This window comes from Gobius niger, assembly GCF_951799975.1.
Source record: "Gobius niger genome assembly, chromosome: 13".
Lineage (NCBI taxonomy): Eukaryota > Metazoa > Chordata > Actinopteri > Gobiiformes > Gobiidae > Gobius > Gobius niger.
Genome location: NC_136864.1, coordinates 21305370 through 21325428, shown reverse-complemented (window position 1 = coordinate 21325428; position 20059 = coordinate 21305370). Strand labels below are relative to the sequence as shown.

Here is a 20059-nt window from a genome sequence, read left to right as displayed (position 1 = left end):
GCAAGAAGCCTCGATATATTGCACTGACACAGCCAAAAAACAAAAATGCATCTTACCTTAAAAAAATTAAACATTTAAGTCCAAATTTAGTTCCACTTTAGCCTTGTTTTGGTGCTGATTTACTTTTTTAAGTCTTGTATTTAGACTGTATTAAAATGGTAATAATGCAATAATATACTTATTCAAGACAGTTATCGTATATCAAATTTCTTAAAAAAAAAAAAAAATTACTGAGTCAGAAGCCAATTTAAGAGGACTTTGAATAAAAATGTAAACACTTCAGAAACAGAACAAAGCTTTTTTTTTGCTTTAAACAAATTTAGAAGCACTTTAAGCACTATTGGCCAGTCCTTACAAACCACCTCTGCCACAAGTGCTCAACAACAACAACAACAAGAAAAAGCTATATCCATACTACATGTAGGTGATGCTATTGGTAAATACAGCGTGATGGAACTATTACCATTTCCGTAGAGGTCTGATGTTTGGACAAAGTTAGCAATGCTATGGCAAAATCTTTAATCGAAGACCCAAGTTTCAGCGCACCGTGAGAACCCATGTAACCATCAAGTTGAACAGTACATAAAATCTAACAGTATGTGACGCGACGGTGTGAGTGAGTCGGTAATGAGATCTCCAAAGGTGTTCCAGATCTAAACCGTATGAAGATATATACGCCGGTCCGACAGCAGCAGAAGCAATTCCACAAGACTGTAGAAAATCCAATCAAATCCCAAACTGCGCCAATAAGAAAAACAATGGATTCTGCAATCGCCAGTGCAATAATGTCACCCGGCCTGTTTTGTAGACACTAAAAGCGGCTTCGGAGACAAACATCTGATAAAAAAAAAAAGAAGGAAATCTAAGAAACTCCGCCATCGAAAGCAAATTTCCTCTCTAAAGCAATTTTATGTTCGATAAGTGGGAAGGCATTCTTAGAGTAATGGATCAGAATAGGATCGCTAAGAGCATGTAAAAGGAAAAGCCGGGGTGCATAAATTGAGCACAGCACAGGAAGCACTGGCAATTGGAGAAGTATTCATATCGCTTCTAAACAAGTGCCGCTTCCATAAATGGTGAAGAGGTTAATGCTTGCGAAGGAGAAACAGCTTAAAAGCATTAGGTACAGATTTAGGGGAATATTTAGAGGTGACAGGCGTAATAGTCCTCTGAGGCACAAGGCAATTTTTTCCCCCCAGTTTGGTTTCCCTTGGTACGTTCAAAGAAATGCTTTCAGACAGAATCAAGGCAAACACTAGTAAACAATCCTTATGCGACAGTGTGGGACGCTACAAGCTTTGTCCATCAGGGGGAAGTAAAGGGGTATTATCATTAATATGCTGTGACTTAAAGCAGAACCAAGTAACTTTTGCCCCTAGAGGCAGCAAGCGCAGCTGTCATGGCATGTTGCATTTTTTTCATAAAGGGATATTGTACATTGTGCCACAACCCAATCATACAATGGAGACAATTTTTTTTCCACTCAAACTTGGCTGCAAATACTGCTAAAGTGGCGTTAGCCCACAGTTAGCTTTGCCCGCTAGCCTGTTAGCTTCTTCTGATCATGATAAACCAAATAACAACTTTTCGCAAAATGTTCATCAACAAACTGAAAGCTGTAGACAGAATACAGTCAGGACTTTTAGACAACCGAGAGCAGCGAGGGAGAGGTTTTCCATTAGTGTGTACTGGGGCTGCCGGGTCAGAGGCAGGGAAAGTTGCAAGTGTGGTTTTCTGGCCAGAGACGCCGGGGGAGATGAAAGACCCCCGAATCATCCCATTAACACTTGTATTACCCTCACGAAAAGGATTTATTAAGGTAAAAAAAGTTACTCAGTTCTGCTTTAAGGTGAACTAGCTTAATTTCGATGCTACCTCCGGCCACCAGGGATCAGTAAAGGGAGAAATCGTTACCATTGATGCTACAACAGGTACAAAACCTTCATCAATATTTAAACCCAATAGTTTATATCCGTTGTTATGTCTGGCTCACAGTGTCTTATTAGTTGTTCGTAAACATAAGAGAATATTCTGAAAAATGTTGATAATACTTTTATTTGTAAGAATGCCAACCCGTATTCGAACAGCACCCAAATCTATTTATTGTGTGTCTTTATTTATGCGAGGTGGTTGTGGTTTCATGTACGTACATTCCTTCTGGTACAAAGCCATTACACACAACGGTGCTCTCAGCGTGAGGGAACCAGCATGCTGCCAGTCATGTGACATTGTTTAGGACATAATGTAGCAGCCTTAGCGACATGATTTCACGCTCAGATAATAAAAGTGACTTTTCTTTTTAGTAGGGGAAACAACAGGCAAAGACGTACAGCGCAAATGTTTTCGCGGGGTGCGGAGAGCATTCATTTCAGTAGATTATCCAGTTAATGTAACGCACTATTTTGTGAACAACATTTCAGCACAGATACGGTATGTCTCTCAGAGGGGGCATGCTAGTAGTTTTTGCTTGCTCTGGACATATTTTACATATTGTGGGTGAGTCGCACACTCACTCTTTCATGACTAGGAGTATGTGGACTTTGAATGCCCTCATGGGAAGATCACAATTGAAAGCTACAGGTTCCCCATATCAATCTGAAGCATGCAAAGTGAGCTAATCCAAGCAATGAGGTCATTCTTGCTTAGTTTCTGACTCAACATCTGAAGACGGGTCACTCAGTGTGCCTGACAGTGGCACTGGCAGAAGGCTGGGTAAAATACAAAGGAGATTTTGCATAAGACTATACCTTGACTATAACTTTTACAAACAGAAAGTAAATATACCAATAACTAACAGTCACAGCCAGGTTGTGTGGGTATCCAAAACACGTGTTGCAGGGAAAAAAAGCATGCCGTAATCTCTATGACTATTACCATCGAGTTCCCTGTTTAGATTTGCCCTCAAGGGAGCCATTCATCCCGGTGCAAGTGTGTAAACAAACGTACGTCCCCGCCGTAACATAAGCAAAACTTCTCGTAAAACGCCCCGCACCATATGCAGCTCCCTCCGAATATGACCATTCTGCAGCCAGATCTGTTATCACGGCTAATTACTACTCCCACCTCAGATATACAGGCCTGTGATTAGCCTCTTAAAACATGATTAACACGTCTCAATTAAGCCAGTCAACATTTGCATAATATATTAGCCGTCCTAATTGGCAGCCAGTTTATAGCGGAGGACAGGGAACAGCTTAACAAAAAAAAAAAAGAAGAGGAAAAACGCCCGCTGTATTTCCCAGAAAAAAGCTCAAGCAAATAACATAAGAAAGATGCAGAATTTAGTTAAGAATGAAATGTGATTTGTTCTGGCGTGACTAGTTTTTAAGCCTCATCTTTGCGCCTTTTTGTGTTGCAGACCGATAAATCTTGGGAACGCACTTAAGCTTCCATGACAAAAGATCAGAAACTTTAGTAGAGTTTTAAAATATGTAGTCTAGTATAACAAAGCAGTATTCACGCTAGAACACATGAAAATTGTACAAGTCCAAGCAACATTTTCCTCTATAACTTTTGCAGCGAGTAATTTATGAGTACACAGACAAGAGTCCCGTTCAGCCTTATTTCCGTGGAAACTAAAACATGTTGGGGGGGGGGGGGTTGAAGAAGGAAGGGGGTGGTGGGGGTAAACTGCTGCTTCTGCACTTCCAAAGCCGGGGACAGATATACTACTAGTACCCCGGCTCGAGCGCGGCGGAGAGTGGGGGGAAAGCCAAGGACATAGCCATTAGTTTCAGGACAGCGCCACATTGGAGACTAATGCCTCCATCTGTCAGCGGAGATGAGAGGAGGGTAACAAAGAGAGGCAACACTAACCCCTGAACTCATCATGGACAGCCGTGTCAATTAAATACTGAAAAACAGCAGCACTGGGAGCTGTAGTGATGGGCCGGTGATGTCCAGGCCAGAAAACGCCACTGCAACCACCAGAGCGCCATCGGAGCGCGGGCTTAATGTGGCCCAATCGCGCACAACTTGACTTCAGGGTCACTTGGACATTTGGACGTTTTTTTCCTCTTCTTTTTTCAGAGATCTGCAAGTAAAAATTCGAATTGTGTTTAACCAGAAACAACAGCTTGTGCCCCTGGCGTCACATAACAACAGCCCAAAACATTAACAGTCTCAAAGCGAAGGGGTAAATAAAAAAAAAAACAAGCAGAGAAGATAACCGCATTGGCCACATGTTGAATGTTTCTTCCTTTTTCATGTTCCCTTCAACTAATGACTGACATATTTGTCATTCAAATAATCTTCCACAGTGTTGAACATTGAAACAACAAGTGTACAACGCCAGTCATCATGCGCACTACACAGTAATAAGAACAATGTAAAGGAATTTCTCGGTAATCAATAGCACCATTTGGAGTCAGATATCCACATTAATGGTGATGTTGTGTGAGGATGCGTATGAAACCTAATCAATTAGACAGGTATAAATAAATGATAGGCAAGTGGAGATGAAAATGAGCCCTAGTTAGTTAAGGGCTCATTTTAGGTCGAACAAGTCGCTTTAAATCCTAACGCTGTGTAAACAACTCACTGCCCAGTCCACCTTAAAAAGCCAGCGGTGTCATTTCTAACACGTTCTCACAGGGCAGTGCACAAGGGCTCCGGCTGAAGTGGTGCCGTTAACGCCGCTCTGAGCCCGCTGAATTTGGGCGACGTGTTTATGTGGCTAATTAGCGGGCGTGAGCGCGAGGGGCCGGCCACTGATTCAGCAGGTCTGCGCTCCCACACGCTCCCGAGAAGTTCAAGCAGCGTAATGCATTATCCGTCTGATCGTATTAGTCATGCAGCAAGCTCTCCATCTGACCCCGTCCCGCGATGGGGGTAATATGAGGCTGCTGACTCCGGAGTGGCCTGAACCCGAAGTAGTCCCGGCCAGGCCGATAGTGGTGCAGCGCTGCACACAGACACATGCGCGGGAAGGCTGAGAGAGAGAGAGTTTGAAATTTGACACCAGAAGCACGGAGTTGGTGTCTGACTTGTCTTACTTTGGCAAAGGTAGAAATGTGTTCGGTTAACTCCGGAAAGGACGATTTTAGAGTAGGTTTACTTCTTTTAGACAATTTGAATTTGTGATTTTATTACAGGCCTGGACTGGTCCTGGTTTAGAACTGGCTTGATCTGTGTTTTGTCCTTATTCAGCCCTGGATCAGACTGATTTAAGTCTGGTCTGAGATGAGACTTAACACAACTTTTATTTTTCTAAACAGCAATGTGTGACTAACACATGTTAGATCTGCTGTTCTCAAACAGCTCAAACACCAATTACCACCTCTTAACATATGTGACCTTACAAGTACCATCACATAAAATATTTGACCTTCCAAGAACCAGCAGGCCTAGACCAAAAGAGATCTAAGATAAAACCTAAAGTGGTTCAAATCTTATTTAAGACCTAACTTAAATGCATTACTAAAGGGAAAATAATACATTGAATAAAATCCAAAATTGCAGATGACCCTGGGAACCACCTGAAGAAGCCAAAGTACCACAGTTGTTATAGTGCTACTTAGTAAATATTAATTAGATGCTGGATAAAAAAAATATGAAAAGTGATTGTAGCACTGACTGTTGCTTCATGAAATAAAATAAAAGAGAACCACTGCCTTGTACTATGTTATAATGTATTAGACACACAGGGACTTCAATGCAGTGTGTTGTCATGAACCTGTACGTGTCAGCCGCCCACATTGTGAAGGCAAACAAAGATTTTTTTGTTCTTCAGGATGTTAAGCAAGTGCAGGAAGACTAGTCAGGAACTTGCTGAAACAATGAGAGGAGTTTGAAGTGGGGCCGCGGGATGGGTGCAAGTGTTTTTAGTGAAATACAACACTCGTGGCGGCCCAAGCGGTGTCTGAGTGGTAACACAAGCCGGCGGTTTTCCATGGGGCGGTGTGCAAAGCTGAGCCTGTTTAAGCTTGCTAAACACTCGGACGCACTGACACCGGGGCGACCCTGACATAGATACACAGTCAACAGGGTGGGGACAGCGGTTAAAGGGACACGTCCAACTTTATACCCATGCATTTGAGGAATATCACCCGGTGAATGGTTACGTTATTAAGGATTTCATACGGTGGTATTGTATAGCCCAGCAGTATTTGTCAAATCAAAGCTCTCCAAGGCTAATTCTAGTCTTTGCCAGCCTCTATATAAGTTTAGACCATTTACCATAGTGCTGCCTTTCAAGTATAAATATTACAGAAATACTTTAACCCACTACACGACATCACAGCAGCCTTATCCACTGGTTCACTGGACCAATGGTTCCCAAAGTGAGGGTCGGGTCATGAGCGCTGAGCTGGGGTTCTCAAAATGATTTCAAGATACAAAAATATTGATAGTGTGTTTAATTTGATTTCTAATTGCATATTATGTGTGAATTGAACAAAAAGGTGTGAATTGAAGTCAAAAAAGGTAATAAATGTAAATACAAATGACTAAACAAGGTGTTAAATGTTAATTAGTTATTACAGTGGGGGTCCTGGACTGCCATCATGGTTCAACTTTAGTACAAAGTTTAAAGCACTGGTTCTCAAACTGTAGGACAGGTACTATTGGTGGTACATGGTACAAGTTCAGTCCAGTTATAGACACTATGTAAGTAAGTAGGTAAGTTTATTTGTACAAACGTACAACAAAATTGTGTTCAGGTGTTAGTACTGTGGGCCAACCTGACCAGTATGTTTTTGGAGGTCGGGGAAACCGTGCCTGCCTTTGATCCTTTGATGATGGGTTAAATGCAGAGGACAAATTTCCCTACGGGGACAATAAAGTATACAAACAAACAAACAAACAAACAAACAAACAAACAAACAAACAAACAAACAAACAAACAAACAAACAAACAAACAAACAAACATCCTCTTAAGCGGTGCAGCGCCTCCTGGGTTTGTCCCTGTTTCAGAGCGTGGTGTCCTGCACTGGTCAATTCCACCTCCTCCTTCTTCTTCCTCCTGCGCAGCTCCCTCCACTCCACAACAGTCTTTCACCATCTTCTGGGAAGATGTATTACATCTAGTGGTACTCAAAGAGCTATTGTTTTTGTTAGGTAGTGTTTGGTCTTATTAGGTGGCGTTAAAAGGTTGAGCACCATTGATTTTGTAGTCAGGCCAAAGCATTTTGCCATATTGTTCTCGTAAGATGTAAGTTTTTTTGATAGTGCACCTTTAATGCTTGCCCTTTACAACATGCACTTTCACCTTGTTTGTCTGCTACTCTCTTCACTGTCCCCCTTTACACCTATCACCGCTCTGACAACTCAAAGGAACACACAACGCACCTCACCGCATGCAACATTTATATATAGTGCGCCGAAATGTAGAAAGCATGGGGTCAAGGAGCGCAGCTCGCAGCAGCAGAAGCAGCACTCTCCCCTGTCTGAGACATTGACTGCAACAATGTAGGAGAAGCAAAAGAGGAGCTGACTCTTTGTAAAGAATATTTAAAAAAAGGCCTGACAAATTGCAGGCTGTACGGTGCGCCGATATACACTGCACTCAGCAAATTCGGCTGTAAATGCCATGGTGAAGTCTTCCAGTCATTTTGTCTGTCACTGCACTGAAAGGATTTCTCAGCTTCGGTCTGCACAATACGGGCCGCGGCAGCTCATCTCCAACAGAGGAAGAGGCAGCCATTAAAGTCCTTCTCGTAAAGCGCCCCGGTAATTCTCAACTTTTACATGGTAATCTAGCCTCATAAAAAACAATCACTTAGAGGAAGCCGATTCGTGGTGCGCAATTTTCTTTTCTTTTTTCTTTTCGGTTTTTCAGCTGTAAACATAAATCAGCGGGATGCACTTAAGGCAAGACGCGATGTATATTTTGTCATTTCCAAACTCGGAAAAATTGAAGCGGGCTGCCAAGAACGATGGGAAGAGGAGGGGAGGGGGGGCGGGGGGGATACTGAGGGGAGGGAAGGAGCCAGGAAAAGGTCCAAGTCATTTAGTCTTTTTGGAAACGAACTTTGCGTGAACTCCCACAGACGCCAGACGGTTTACAAAAAGACTAAGCATAACTCTCCTGGACTTTTTATTATTTTAGTTTCTTTCTCCTAAAGCTGTGCCATTTAGGAACCGGGGCCTCAGCTTCTTCCTCTACAAAGAAATCTAAAAACAGAAGAAGAAAAAAAAAAATTCTAAAAGTGACAGCGTTGCCAAGTTCTTAGTCATACAGGATAGGGTTACAGAGTTCAAGAGAAGCATGTTGTCTGAGTGTTTATTTCTTGCAAAGTGGCTCAAATGAAAGAGTCCGGTCTATGAGAGCATTCTGTCACCTTCCAGGGCAGTGTCAGACAGCACATTTATCTCCTGCACCTATCCTGTCTGTCTGTCTGTCTGTCTGTCTATCAGTCAGTTTCAAAGCTGCAATCGCAAATTAAAAAAAAGTTCTTTAATCCGCTCTCAACCGACTAATGATTCACACCAGTCAGTTTCACCGCGTTGACCCCGGTTTGCGAACACATAAACAATCCCTCTCTCACCTGCCCGTGCATGCAAAACACAAGCCTCGCTTTACCAAGAGCTCCATCCCCAGAAAAAAAAAACCCAGGCCAAAGAAAACATAACACACATGAAGAAGTGAGCGGGAGCCAAGCCCTGACAGCGAGAGAGAGATGCCCAAATGACGGCAGCAAAACACTATCAACCAATCACAAAACAGCATTCCAGTGGGGTGGGCGGGCAGGGTAGGTGACCACAATTTGACTATTATAATAAATTGACAATGCAGCGCAAAGTTTCAGACAGCCGTGGAAAAGATGTAAATAACTTGTGAGACAAATATGGCTGGTCGATGTAAGTGCTCCAAGATTTGTTTCTTTTTCTTTACATCTTTATGCCAGCGTTGCACGTTTTCGTACACCGATCCAACTCTTGTGTCATTGACTTATCATAAACGAAATACATCCCGGGCTTTTGCCAATGAAAACATCCAGCAAAAACAAGAAAAAGGGCCACAACACTCACCGGTTTTCTCTTTGATTTCGCACAGGACGTTGAAAAGAGCTGGTTTCATTCTGTGGCAGTTCAGTGCATGCTTCCTACGGGAAAAGAAACACAAAACGTCACCAACAAAAAAAAAAACAAGCAAGTGACAACATCACCAAACACACTTCTTCAAAATTTCAACCAATGCAATCTCTTCTGGAGGGATTTGTGGGATTTTTTTTTTTTTTTTACGCTAAAATAAATCACAGCTCAAGTCCAACCCGTGGAGTCTAATCTGCCTTCTGACATCAGTGATCCGAGAGCCATTTTTTTTTGTTGCCATTTTTCCCCTCACAGCCCCATAACCAGCTGTTTTCCATTTATCGCAAAAAAACACGCTTCTTGATTTCATGAAATGCTAGTTGACCCAAATAAAATCTACACACATCCCTCCTGGGTCCACACCCCCTGCTTGGAACACACAAGCTGAAATCGAGGGGAAACAAATAAAACTGCTGGAGACGACTCTTTGACAGCTCCAGTGTTCAGTGGCAATGTGAAATATCTTCCTCTGGTACATTTATACCATATGCAGAAAATTATGAAGTGAATAATCAAGTATTATTATTAACATCGCAGGAATGGCAAATGACTTCTTAAGAATTCACTTTTTTGTAGATTGTTTGCTTTTTTTCCCCTTTTTTTTTCTAGACTACAGCACACTTAAGGTAACTGATGCTTTGTGTGTGTGTGTGTGTGTGTGTGTGTGTGTGTGTGTGTGTGTGTGTGTGTGTGTGTGTGTGTGTGTGTGTGTGTGTGTGTGTGTGTGTGTGTGTGTGTGTGTGTGTGTGTGTGTGTGTGTGTGTGTGTGTGCATAGTGAAAGTAGATGAGGTGATCTGCAACATGTTATTATGGCAGGATTACACTGTAAGCTCCTTTGGAACACGTATACAATTGGCCACTCATCTTTGCGAGATTGAACCAGGCAAACTTGAATCGTGACAAGTTTGTGAGCTGTTTTCTTCAGTAGGCGTTTGCTTTTATTTAGACAACCCCCCCCCCTAAAGGTCCCTTGGTTCCCACATGCTTTCACATCCCCCGTGGTTAAGATGCTTAGGCGCTCACCTCGCTTGCGCTTCGTCCAAGCTTTGGTCTGTGATGGTCATGATCTGCTGTAATATGTCTCCAATGTCCTGCTTCCTGCCCTCTGCGTCCGTCCCCGCTGTACCGTCCTGCATGTGCTGCGCCAGGCCGGGGTGTCCGGCCATGCCAACCCCGTGGGAGTGCATCAACCGCGGCTGCTCGTCCATCCTCGACCACGGCTCCGGCTGCCTCACCTCCAACTTTGTTTCAAACGTGCGTGGTTGATTTTTTTTTCTTTCTTCTTCTTCTTCTCCTTCTTCTCCTTCTTCTTCAACAACAGCGAAAGAGAAAAATATCCCGTGGAAATTCCTGTGGATCCCTCAGCGCCTCTCTCTCGCAGCAGCAGCAGCAGCGCGACACTCCTTTTCCTTGGTAAGCTTTTCTAGATTCGGGAGGAGGGAAGCACTCTCGGTCTCTCTTCCAGCTGGTTTAGGTGAAATCTGATCTGAATCGCTGCTTTTGGCTCTGGCCACTCCTGCACCGCTACTGTAGGGAAGAGAGAGGAGAGAGAGAGAGAGAAAAAACAGCATTGAACATTACAGGCGCGTAATGTGATTAAAAGTGCAAGGCGCCGTTCCGCTAGCCCCTAATTACGCGCCGTGCCCCCCCTCCCCTGAACGACGCGCTGAACTTGCCTGTGAGGAGGGTTTTCGCGTCCAAAGTGCCACCAAGTGTTATTGTTCCGCTTATGTCTGGTAACTGACTCATAATCGGAGTATGGATGGAAAGCCTCCGCCCCTCGCGCCGCGATTGGAGAAGAAGCCAGCGCGCAAGTCCCACCTCGTGCCTCTCCGAAAACGTCAATCATCCGGCTTCGGGAAGGTGGGACACTGTAATAAACATAAAGAGATGTGACCGGACCGGGTGGCAATACAGTGATGGATAGAGAGTGAATATGTAGCCTAATAAATAATGGTGAGTGGCAGTGGAGCGCTGACCCAACAGGACAGCGCAGCGTGCCGCTCGGGAGAGACGCCCTGTCACACTCGCTGTATATTTTCCCCGGCAATATTTACATCCGCGCAATCAGTCAACGCTATAATAAATCAGCAATGGATTTATTAGCACATGCTGCACTTTGCGGGAGGCCCTGTTGTAGTAGTAACACACAACTGTCTGCAAGTGATTCCTCAAGTGCTCCAGCGTCCAGGATCCAACCACTGCTTGAACAACAGTTGGGGCAAACCAAATTGTTTCCTTTTTTTTGTATGGAGTTACAAAAGTAAGTAGGGTGTTTATTTTATATAACCCAACCCTTTTCTTCCCTTTTCATATCTGTGCATACTATCTAATTACAGAAGCAATAATTACTATGTGAGGTGTGTGATCTCTGTCAAATTAAAGCCACGCTGCGGAACATCGCTACTGCGTCACAAGAGAAACAAAACTGCAGTTCATGTGCTTCTGTGGCCTTAGCAAAGTTGAAAAAACACATATGAATGCTCTGTAAATTAAATGCATGCGAGAAAATTGTCTACACACCGCTGGTCGGTAAACCATATCACATTTGTCTTTTTCTTGGCACGACACAAAGTGGAAAGAGTGATGACTTATGTGTACTGAACAAATAGCTAAAGGCTAAAAGGCATATAAACACATTATCACTGCTCTCTGTCGTAGTGAAAGGTCAAAAGGTTATCTTGAGTATCAACATTATTTCCAAGTTCTCCAGTGAAAAAATAGAGATGAGCTGCTGTTCATGTGCAATATTCTACTCCACAAGTACAGCATTCAGAAAAAACTCAAATGTGTTTAAGCCTCATGTTTGTCTACCTGTAGCCTATCGTCAAAGTAAAGCAGCAACAGCTTCAAGGAGTAGAGCTGGTGATGTAGCACTCTCTGAACTTACAAGTCAGGACTCTGGAGAGTCTCCAAACTTATTTCTAGGATAGCCAAACAACAGTTATGCTTCACATCGCAATGTCACAGTGGCACAAGTTAATATAATGCAAAAGGCACCCCTTGTGTCTCATTATAAAAGTCTATACTGCGTCAATACATTGCACATTGGGAGCAATGGCCACACCACTGTTTTATTAGCTCCAGATGAAAGACAGTTCTCTTATCAGCTGTGGATGAAGGACACATATCGATCTGTAACCGTTTGGGGATTATGCTCTCAATCAAGAAGTAGCTGACAATCTGTACGGACCAGCGCTCGGGGTATGACTAATGTCAAACTGATAAATGTTATACAGTTTTATGGCAAACAACTGAGGGTGTGAGACAAATTGTTTTAAACTGTAAGTTGTCCAGATGTTTGCATGTTCTCCTCATGCTCTGGTTTTACCCCATCGCCCCCAAAATAACGTACAATAGGCCAGGATGAATGAGAAGTGAGGGGCAACAGACGGATATAAGCCCATGACTTCAATCCAGTGTGGTGTGTTTACTTGCATGTCTAATGTGTGGTCAATAACATCCACTGTCCCACCCAAATAAACAAACTGCTTTTGACCCATCCTCACCCATCCAGGTGCTGGGGCAACCTGTCAGAATCAGTGTGGCTGACACCAGTGCAGTTTATGTGAAACTGGTGCAGAAAACACACACAGACACAAGGAGAAATGTGAAATCTTCTTGATGTTAGCTATAGCCTGTGTCTGGATGATAGCATCAGCAGGAAGGGCATCAGGCTAAAATTCCATGTGACTCGTTTGCTGTAGTGATACTCCATGAATAAAGGTATTGGCAAATATACAAAATACTCCAGTTCATTAACACAATATAGACTAGTCAGGGACAACAGGAGCAAATGGCACTTTATAGGATCCACTCAATTATTATTGGAAATACAGGATGTTCATAATTAGTCCATGGGCCAGACCAAATATCGGTACCGAAAAGGTGGCAAAAGCTATCGTTGATTTTTAAGTAGGTCCATGTCTGAGGTTTATATTTTTGTATGATAGCCTTTTCAGAGTTACAGCTTTATCATAGTTTTCAGCTGTTGAAGTGAACCACCCCCATGTCAAAAAAGTCGCTTTTGACACTGGTCCTTTTTTTGGTTGAGGCCATTTCCAGCCCATTAGATACTGATTTACACCATTGTATTTGGTATCATTGTAAAGAAGACATTTTCATGTTTCATTTGAGCCCAAATGTACTACTCTGTGACTATTACCATGGTAACCATAGCTCCTCAAACTCAAACCTGAGGACATTTTTTCACCATTTTCATAAAAACAGTTTTACTATGTTTAACGCTGTTTCTTCAAAGAACATCACTAAGACAAATGTTTGATATTGGGCAACTCTCTAGACTCTGAGGATTCAGGAAATGTACAACATGTCAGTACTTTCTCAGCTTAAGGCCTCACAGTGAGCCCTGAAGTAAAAGAATGTCCACCTCACATGAGCCTCTCCCATTGAAATAAGCCTATATCTGCCATTCTGAGGTTGGAACAGCTGGTGAGACTTTCTGTCCAGGACAGGCCAATGCAACTTGAAATTACATTTGTGGAGAAGAACAGTTCTGTATTTTCAGCAAAAAGTTATTTATCTATTTTATATATTGTAGATATTTATCATATAATATGCTATATACACACAATGCCATTCTGTTTCTTTACTATACGTAGTCCTGTACATATGTCTAAAATGTCTCAATAATCCAAGATAATTCCAAAAGTGTGTCTTTGTAGACACCACATGGTTGTGCCAAAAAATACCATATTTTACACTAGATACTAACTTAGTTGTTAATGTATTTGCTGTAGAAAGTTTGTTCTGAAGTTGAATTTGAATTTGAAGTTGAAGTTGAATTTGAAATTGAAGTTGAATTTGAAGTTGAATTTGAATTTTTCATAAACCACACGTTTGAACAACATCCTTTTTTACTGATTAGTAAGTTAATAAAGTAAAACATATTTAAGGTCATTTCAGTAAAGTTGTTTTATTTCATTACAAATAATAAAATATAGTAGTATGGAGATGGTGAGGTGTGAGGTGTTAAAACCAGGACATGAAGAGTCAACTCAAAACTAAAGCTTAGCCTCATCCAGAACTAAATCACAGAGGAATTTCTCCAGCTTTTCTGTTTTTTTGTGTATGTGCTGTATTAATGTATTTGAGTTTTTTTATGTTGTGTAATTTATTTATTTTCTTCCCAGGCATATTGAGTCTGTGCGCATGAAATATGCTGTATAAATTAATAAACAAAAGTTTACTTATTAGTTTTATGGACAGAACTTAAAGACACAGCCAGGAACCGGAGGGTGTCCGGTTTGGGAACCCCAGGATCTCAGGTGTTGTTCTGTTGGTTTCATCAAATCAGGACCTTCAGCTGCCCTGGGGCAGTTTGCAGCCAAGTGTGAAGTGGGATGAGTATCAGCACCTCCAAATCCGAGGCCATGGGTGGCTTTCCCTCTCCAGGTCGGTGGAGAGGCCTTGCCTCAAGTGGAGTTCAAGTATCTCAGGGTTGTGTTCACGAGTAAGGGACGGATGGAGCGTGAGATCGATAGACAGATCAGTGCGAACATTGGTAGTGATCGGACTGTTGTGGCGAAGAGGGAGCTGATTTACTGATCGATCTATGTTTTACCCTCACCTATGGTGATAAGATCTGGGTAATGACCGAAAGGACAAGGTTGCAGATGCAGGCGGCCGAAAGGAGTTTTCTCAGTCACCTAAGAGGAGCTTGGAATAGAGCCGCTGCTTCTTCCCATTTAAGAAAAAGAGGCCGACTGAGGCGTGGTTCATTATAAGCAGCACTCACGCTGCTCTTCTATGGCAACCTTCACATTATGTTCCTCTTTACATCGCGCTGCCTTGTCTTCTTCTACGTCAAATTGAAAACAAAAGCGAAATTGCCTTGAAAAGTCTGTTTGAGCGTAGGTTACGCACGGCCTACTTTGATACAGTAGATCAACACACACACCCCAACACCAAACACACCCCTACCACCAAAACAACAACAGTTTTCCACAAATAAACCACTCATGCCTCAAGTGCCACAATTCCAGGTCTGATCTGAGTTTTAAGGAGACATTTCCATCGTGTGTCAGTGTTTACCTCCTGATGATGCTCCTTGTGGAGCCACAGCTCAGTCCAAAAGAAATTCAGCCGCTCCAAGAATCCTGCAGCTGTAGCGCAAATGTTCCAATACGCTACAGTTTTCTTGCAACTGCTGCATAACTCTGACCCCTCTGCAGCCGATATGATAGTTTCTGATCAATTAAATCCTGTACATTTCGTAACTTTGCGCATTCGAACGGTGTCCAACGTGAGGCTGCTGCCTCTCTGTCCCGCTCGCTCAGCTTGGATCTGCAGTGAGTGGCTGCAGCAGCGGAGGAACACTTTTATTTCTTTAATCTTTATTAAACATTGCACGCTGCATCATGGATGTTACTCGTTTACAAGAGAACCCTCCCCTCGCTGAGCCACCTCTGCAGGGCTCAGCATCACCTCGGGCTGACAATAGTTATATTGAGCTCAGTCAAATGCAACTAGAAAACTGTCTCTTGGGAGCTCAGCAGGCACCACCTCTGAAAGCTCTTGTTGCCTCTTGTGCACATTTTATCTCAATACCAGCATCTTTTATGTTAATGGAAGAAACCTAAGCACCCAAAGAAAATCTGTCCACACAGACAGAGGATGTAAACTCCACACAAAAACACCGACATTGAGCTTCATACTGAGAGGCAAGACAACGCTAAGCACTAAGACTAACCACTGAGGGCATGCAATCTCTCGCATTCAATAATTTTTGGGCCAGATCTTACACCTGGTGCAAGGACAGCGCTGCTCCAAACAAGACAAGACCCACATTATTTTCCTAGCTTACATCGTGCTGCCTCATGTTCTTCCTTTAGTGTTATGGGCTTCTATAAGCTCTATCAGGTCAAACTAAAAACTTGAGCTAACCACTGTCCGTGTCTGAGAGAAAAATATGTAAAGCCGGTCCTGCTGTGGTTCCAGTCTGTACTCAGCCGAATTTCACCCCCACTTCTCCCTTGCCCCTTCACAGTCGCAGAGTCTGGTTGGAAGAAAACATAACATTGCTATTGGCCACAGATCACCATTGTCAACTGTTGCAGGAAAAGCTTGGTTCTTGCATAACCAACTGTCTAACCAACTACAGTTTGTGTCTCTAGGAGACAGCTCTCCCAGATCTCCCTCAGCTGCAGGAGTTATGCAGGACACAGACATAAAGGCATTCCCTTCACCCTTTTCTATCAGCATAATGTTTTTTGTACAAGGGGATTCAAGAGTGACTGAATGTCTAGCTGTCACCTCACAGCAAGACGTTCCTGGGTTGGATATCCCAAGCCATGGGGACCTTTCTGCATAGAGTTTGCATGTTCTTCTTTTTGTTTCATGTCCCCTGAGTCAATTTTCTGTAGAATCCACTTCTAGTACGGTAGAACACCTTGGTACTTCTAACCTAGCTTTTGGCTCAAAATCTAGCAATAGTTAACCCCCTTTTGTCTTTGTCCCGAGGGCTATTCGACTGCACAACTCTCTGGAAGCAAAAGACAATGGTGTCTGCAATGTTATATTGCTAGAAACTTTATTTATTTGCCAATTACCAATGTAGAATTATGTGGTTTCAGTAGTGAATGAGTGAAAGTGATTGAGTGAGTGCATAAACAGTGTATAGGCTACATAATATGTTTTTTTTTATTTTTTTATTTTACAATTTAGTATACAGGTTATATAATACAGAATAACTGTAATTTTTATAAATGTAATTTCAAGTTGCATTGGCCTGTCCAGGACAGGAAGTCTCACCAGCTGTTCCAACCTTAGAATGGCAGATATAGGCTTATTTCAATGGGAGAGGCTCATGTGAGGTGGACATTCTTTTACTTCAGGGCTCACTGTGAGGCCTTAAGTTGAGAAAGTACTGCCATGTTATACATTTCCTGAATCCTCAGAGTCTAGAGAGTTGCCCAATATCAAACATTTGTCTTAGTGATGTTCTTTGAAGAAACAGCGTTAAACATAGTAAAACTGTTTTCATGAAAATGGTGAAAAAATGTCCTCAGGTTTGAGTTTGAGGAGCTATGGTTACCACGGTAATAGTCACAGCGTAGTACATTTGGGCTCAAATGAAACATGAAAATGTCTTCTTTACAATGATACCAAATACAATGGTGTAAATCAGTATCTAATGGGCTGGAAATGGCCTCAACCAAAATATGGACCAGTGTCAAAAGCAACTTTTTTGACATGGGGGTGGTTCACTTCAACAGCTGAAAACTATGATAAAGCTGTAACTCTGAAAAGGCTATCATACAAAAATATAAACCTCAGACATGGACCTACTTAAAAATCAACGATAGCTTTTGCCACCTTTTCGGTACCGATTTGCCAGATTTTGGGGTTTGGCCCATGGACTAAATCTTCACATCATGGATAGATGTGGGTAAAGTCAAATAAATGCTATAAAATAAAGTGGCTCAAACATTGGTGTTCTGAATAGTATTATATGTCTATTTTTGTATAGGGTTTGCATTTCCTTTCAAGTTAATCAAAAATGACAAACCTTACAAACAGCAAATCCATTTTGTTGACAGTGTGGATCTCTTACCGCATTATTTGACACACTGCAGTCGTGCACACTTTCCCCCTTTGCCTTCCCGTTTTACTGGCTGGACACAATCGATCAGTCAGTTTTCTCATTACGGCCTGAATAGGGAGGTAGGCCAGTAATTGTCACAAGGGGCAGGGAGAGGTTGAGGGTATATAGCGCTGCTGATAATGTCGGGCGGCCACACTGCACAGCACAGCAGCCCCCGAAATGGAAGTCTAAGCAGTACCGCCGGCCATTCTCCCTGATTTTATTTCCCTGTTGAAGAGGGTCATAACACCAGGGCCGGCATTATCTGTGTCATGTGCACCTCGGAGGAGACGGCCGAGCAGCGCTTAACATGCAGGCGGCTGCGGAGGTCAGAAAATTAACATGGGTAATCGAATTATATATCAAGGTTTATTACAATGTGGGGTAACAACAAAGACATACAATCTATAATGGAAATTGGCTATACCCGTGTTTTCAAAATTGTGATCCCATTTGGCCATGTAAGTTATTATTTTTTTAACCCAAATATTAAAGATCCTATTTATGCCTTTTAAAATAGTTTAAGACACCTTAGCCCAAAGTGCGGCACGGGAGCCAAATGTTGGCCCTCAGGCTACTCGGTGAGTTGGCAGGATTGTACCTTTTAAGGCAAGTTTAATCATTCTACATGATTATAACACCAATAGCTATGAGCTAAAGACGCTTGAGACCTACAAATTCCTTCATCTTTACCAATGAAGAGGCACCAAGAGCCCCCCACAGCTGCAGCACAGTGGAGCTACAGGAAACAGAAACAGAAAAGGGACAAACGAGGAGGTGTCTGGGCAAGACTCACAGCTAAGCCATCCCTACTGTTCTGGCTAATGAACATTCACTGGAGAATAAAACAGATTAATTGCTCAGCTTTTCCCAGAAGATGATGAAAGTATGTTGTGGCGCGGGGTGAGCTGCACAGGAGGAAGAGGAAGAAGGGGGTGGAGTGGTGTCCTGATCAGTGCAGGACACCACGCTCTGAAACAGGGACAAAGCCAGGGGGTGGTGCACCGTTTCAGAGGTTCAGAGGAGACTGACGGCGGTCAGCCAGGTTTCCTCCGGGTGCTACGGTTTCCTCTACCTCCAAAAACATGCTGGTCAGGTTGACCCACTGTGGCTACGCGCTCAGTCGCAGTGGCTCAGGACGAACACCTGAACACAATTTTGTTGTACAATTGTACAATGACAAATAATGCACTTACTTACTTACTAACAACCATTATAGTTTAAGACAGCTGTATTATTGTTCCAATCCTAATAAAAGTGTGGTTGAAGGGTCAAAGTTGAATTTTTTACTGAACTGACTCTGTGGCCCTCCAGACTGAACACACCCTTGAACATGTGGCCCTCAATAAAAAAAAAGCCTGGACACTCCTGAACATGATAGAGCAGCCAAAAATACTTTGCTTAAATAGAAGTAGTATTACTTTGTGTTAAAAAAAACAAGAAACAAAACAAAAAAAGAACAATAATCTCTTCAAAAAGTTGTAATGAGAAATGTACAATGAGAAATTAATATAACTCATTAGTACTGTACCTTACCTGTGATATTTTTCACTTAAAATACCAAATAAGTTTTATAAACAAGTTGTTTATAAAATGTATTATTGTTTAAAACAACACATAATTCAGCTCTAACTTCTGAGTGTTCAAAATGCGTGGACATCCTCTACTGGCACAGCAGGGAGTGCAACAGAGAACGGCAATAAACTATAGCTGCTAGCTCCAATAGCTAACAGTTATTGTTTATTGCTCCTAATGTTTAGTGGTGCAAGCAATGGAAGGATCAGAAGGTGGAGTTTGAGCTTTTTTGAGGGAAATATGGAAAATGCAGTATATGAAACTAAGCAACATGATGGTTTGTGCAAACAACGCTATGATATATACATATTTATACATTTTGAAACATCTAATGACTACTTTTGCTTTGTTTTTTACTGTTGTATTGCCAGATACCACTTGCTCTATCACAACTTCTCATTCATGGCACATAGCTCCGGTCTAATCTTAAAAATCAAGGCTGCTGATTAAACATAAGACCTAAAAAGCTCATTGTTTTTGCTCTAAATTCAAATGTATTCCGCTCCGGGCAATGGTGCTTGTGTGCTGGGATACTTTTGGGAAAATCTGGAAAGAATAAATAAATCCTTGTTTGGGGCTCTGATCGCTCTACTGAGAAACGCCGTATTTTTGAGCCTCCTAATGAAAGAGCGCAGAAAAAAATCATCTGACATGGCATATTCCAAATGTGTTGTTGCCGCATTAATAACCCTGCGTGAAAGAATAACTGGGATTTGATTAGACTTGCAAATGAACAGGGAAGGAAAAATATTCGTATAAATACTAGATGTTTTTCTGCCGACTTGTTTTTCCAGGACTGGAAATGTTAATGCTGCGTAGATCTGTATTCCCCATAGATAGTGAT

The 20059-nt window shown here is 42.4% G+C and overlaps 1 protein-coding gene across 5 annotated transcripts in view; it reads right to left on the bottom strand.

The window, feature by feature from the left end:
* The window catches only part of pbx1a (pre-B-cell leukemia homeobox 1a), a 59752-nt gene extending 48838 nt beyond the window's left edge, over positions 1 to 10914 (bottom strand). The window contains exons 1-3 of one of the 5 annotated variants that reach the window (XM_079568673.1): positions 10712 to 10914; positions 10059 to 10562; positions 8972 to 9045 (exon numbers count right to left, since the gene is read on the bottom strand). In XM_079568673.1, coding sequence (XP_079424799.1) covers positions 8972 to 9045; positions 10059 to 10243 — 259 coding nt within the window. In that variant the 5' untranslated portion in view covers positions 10244 to 10562; positions 10712 to 10914. The remainder of the gene's footprint in view (positions 1 to 8971; positions 9046 to 10058; positions 10563 to 10711) is intronic. The other 4 variants (XM_079568676.1, XM_079568677.1, XM_079568674.1 and 1 more) reach the window with 4 other exon arrangements.
* Between the last annotated feature and the right edge of the window lie 9145 nt (positions 10915 to 20059).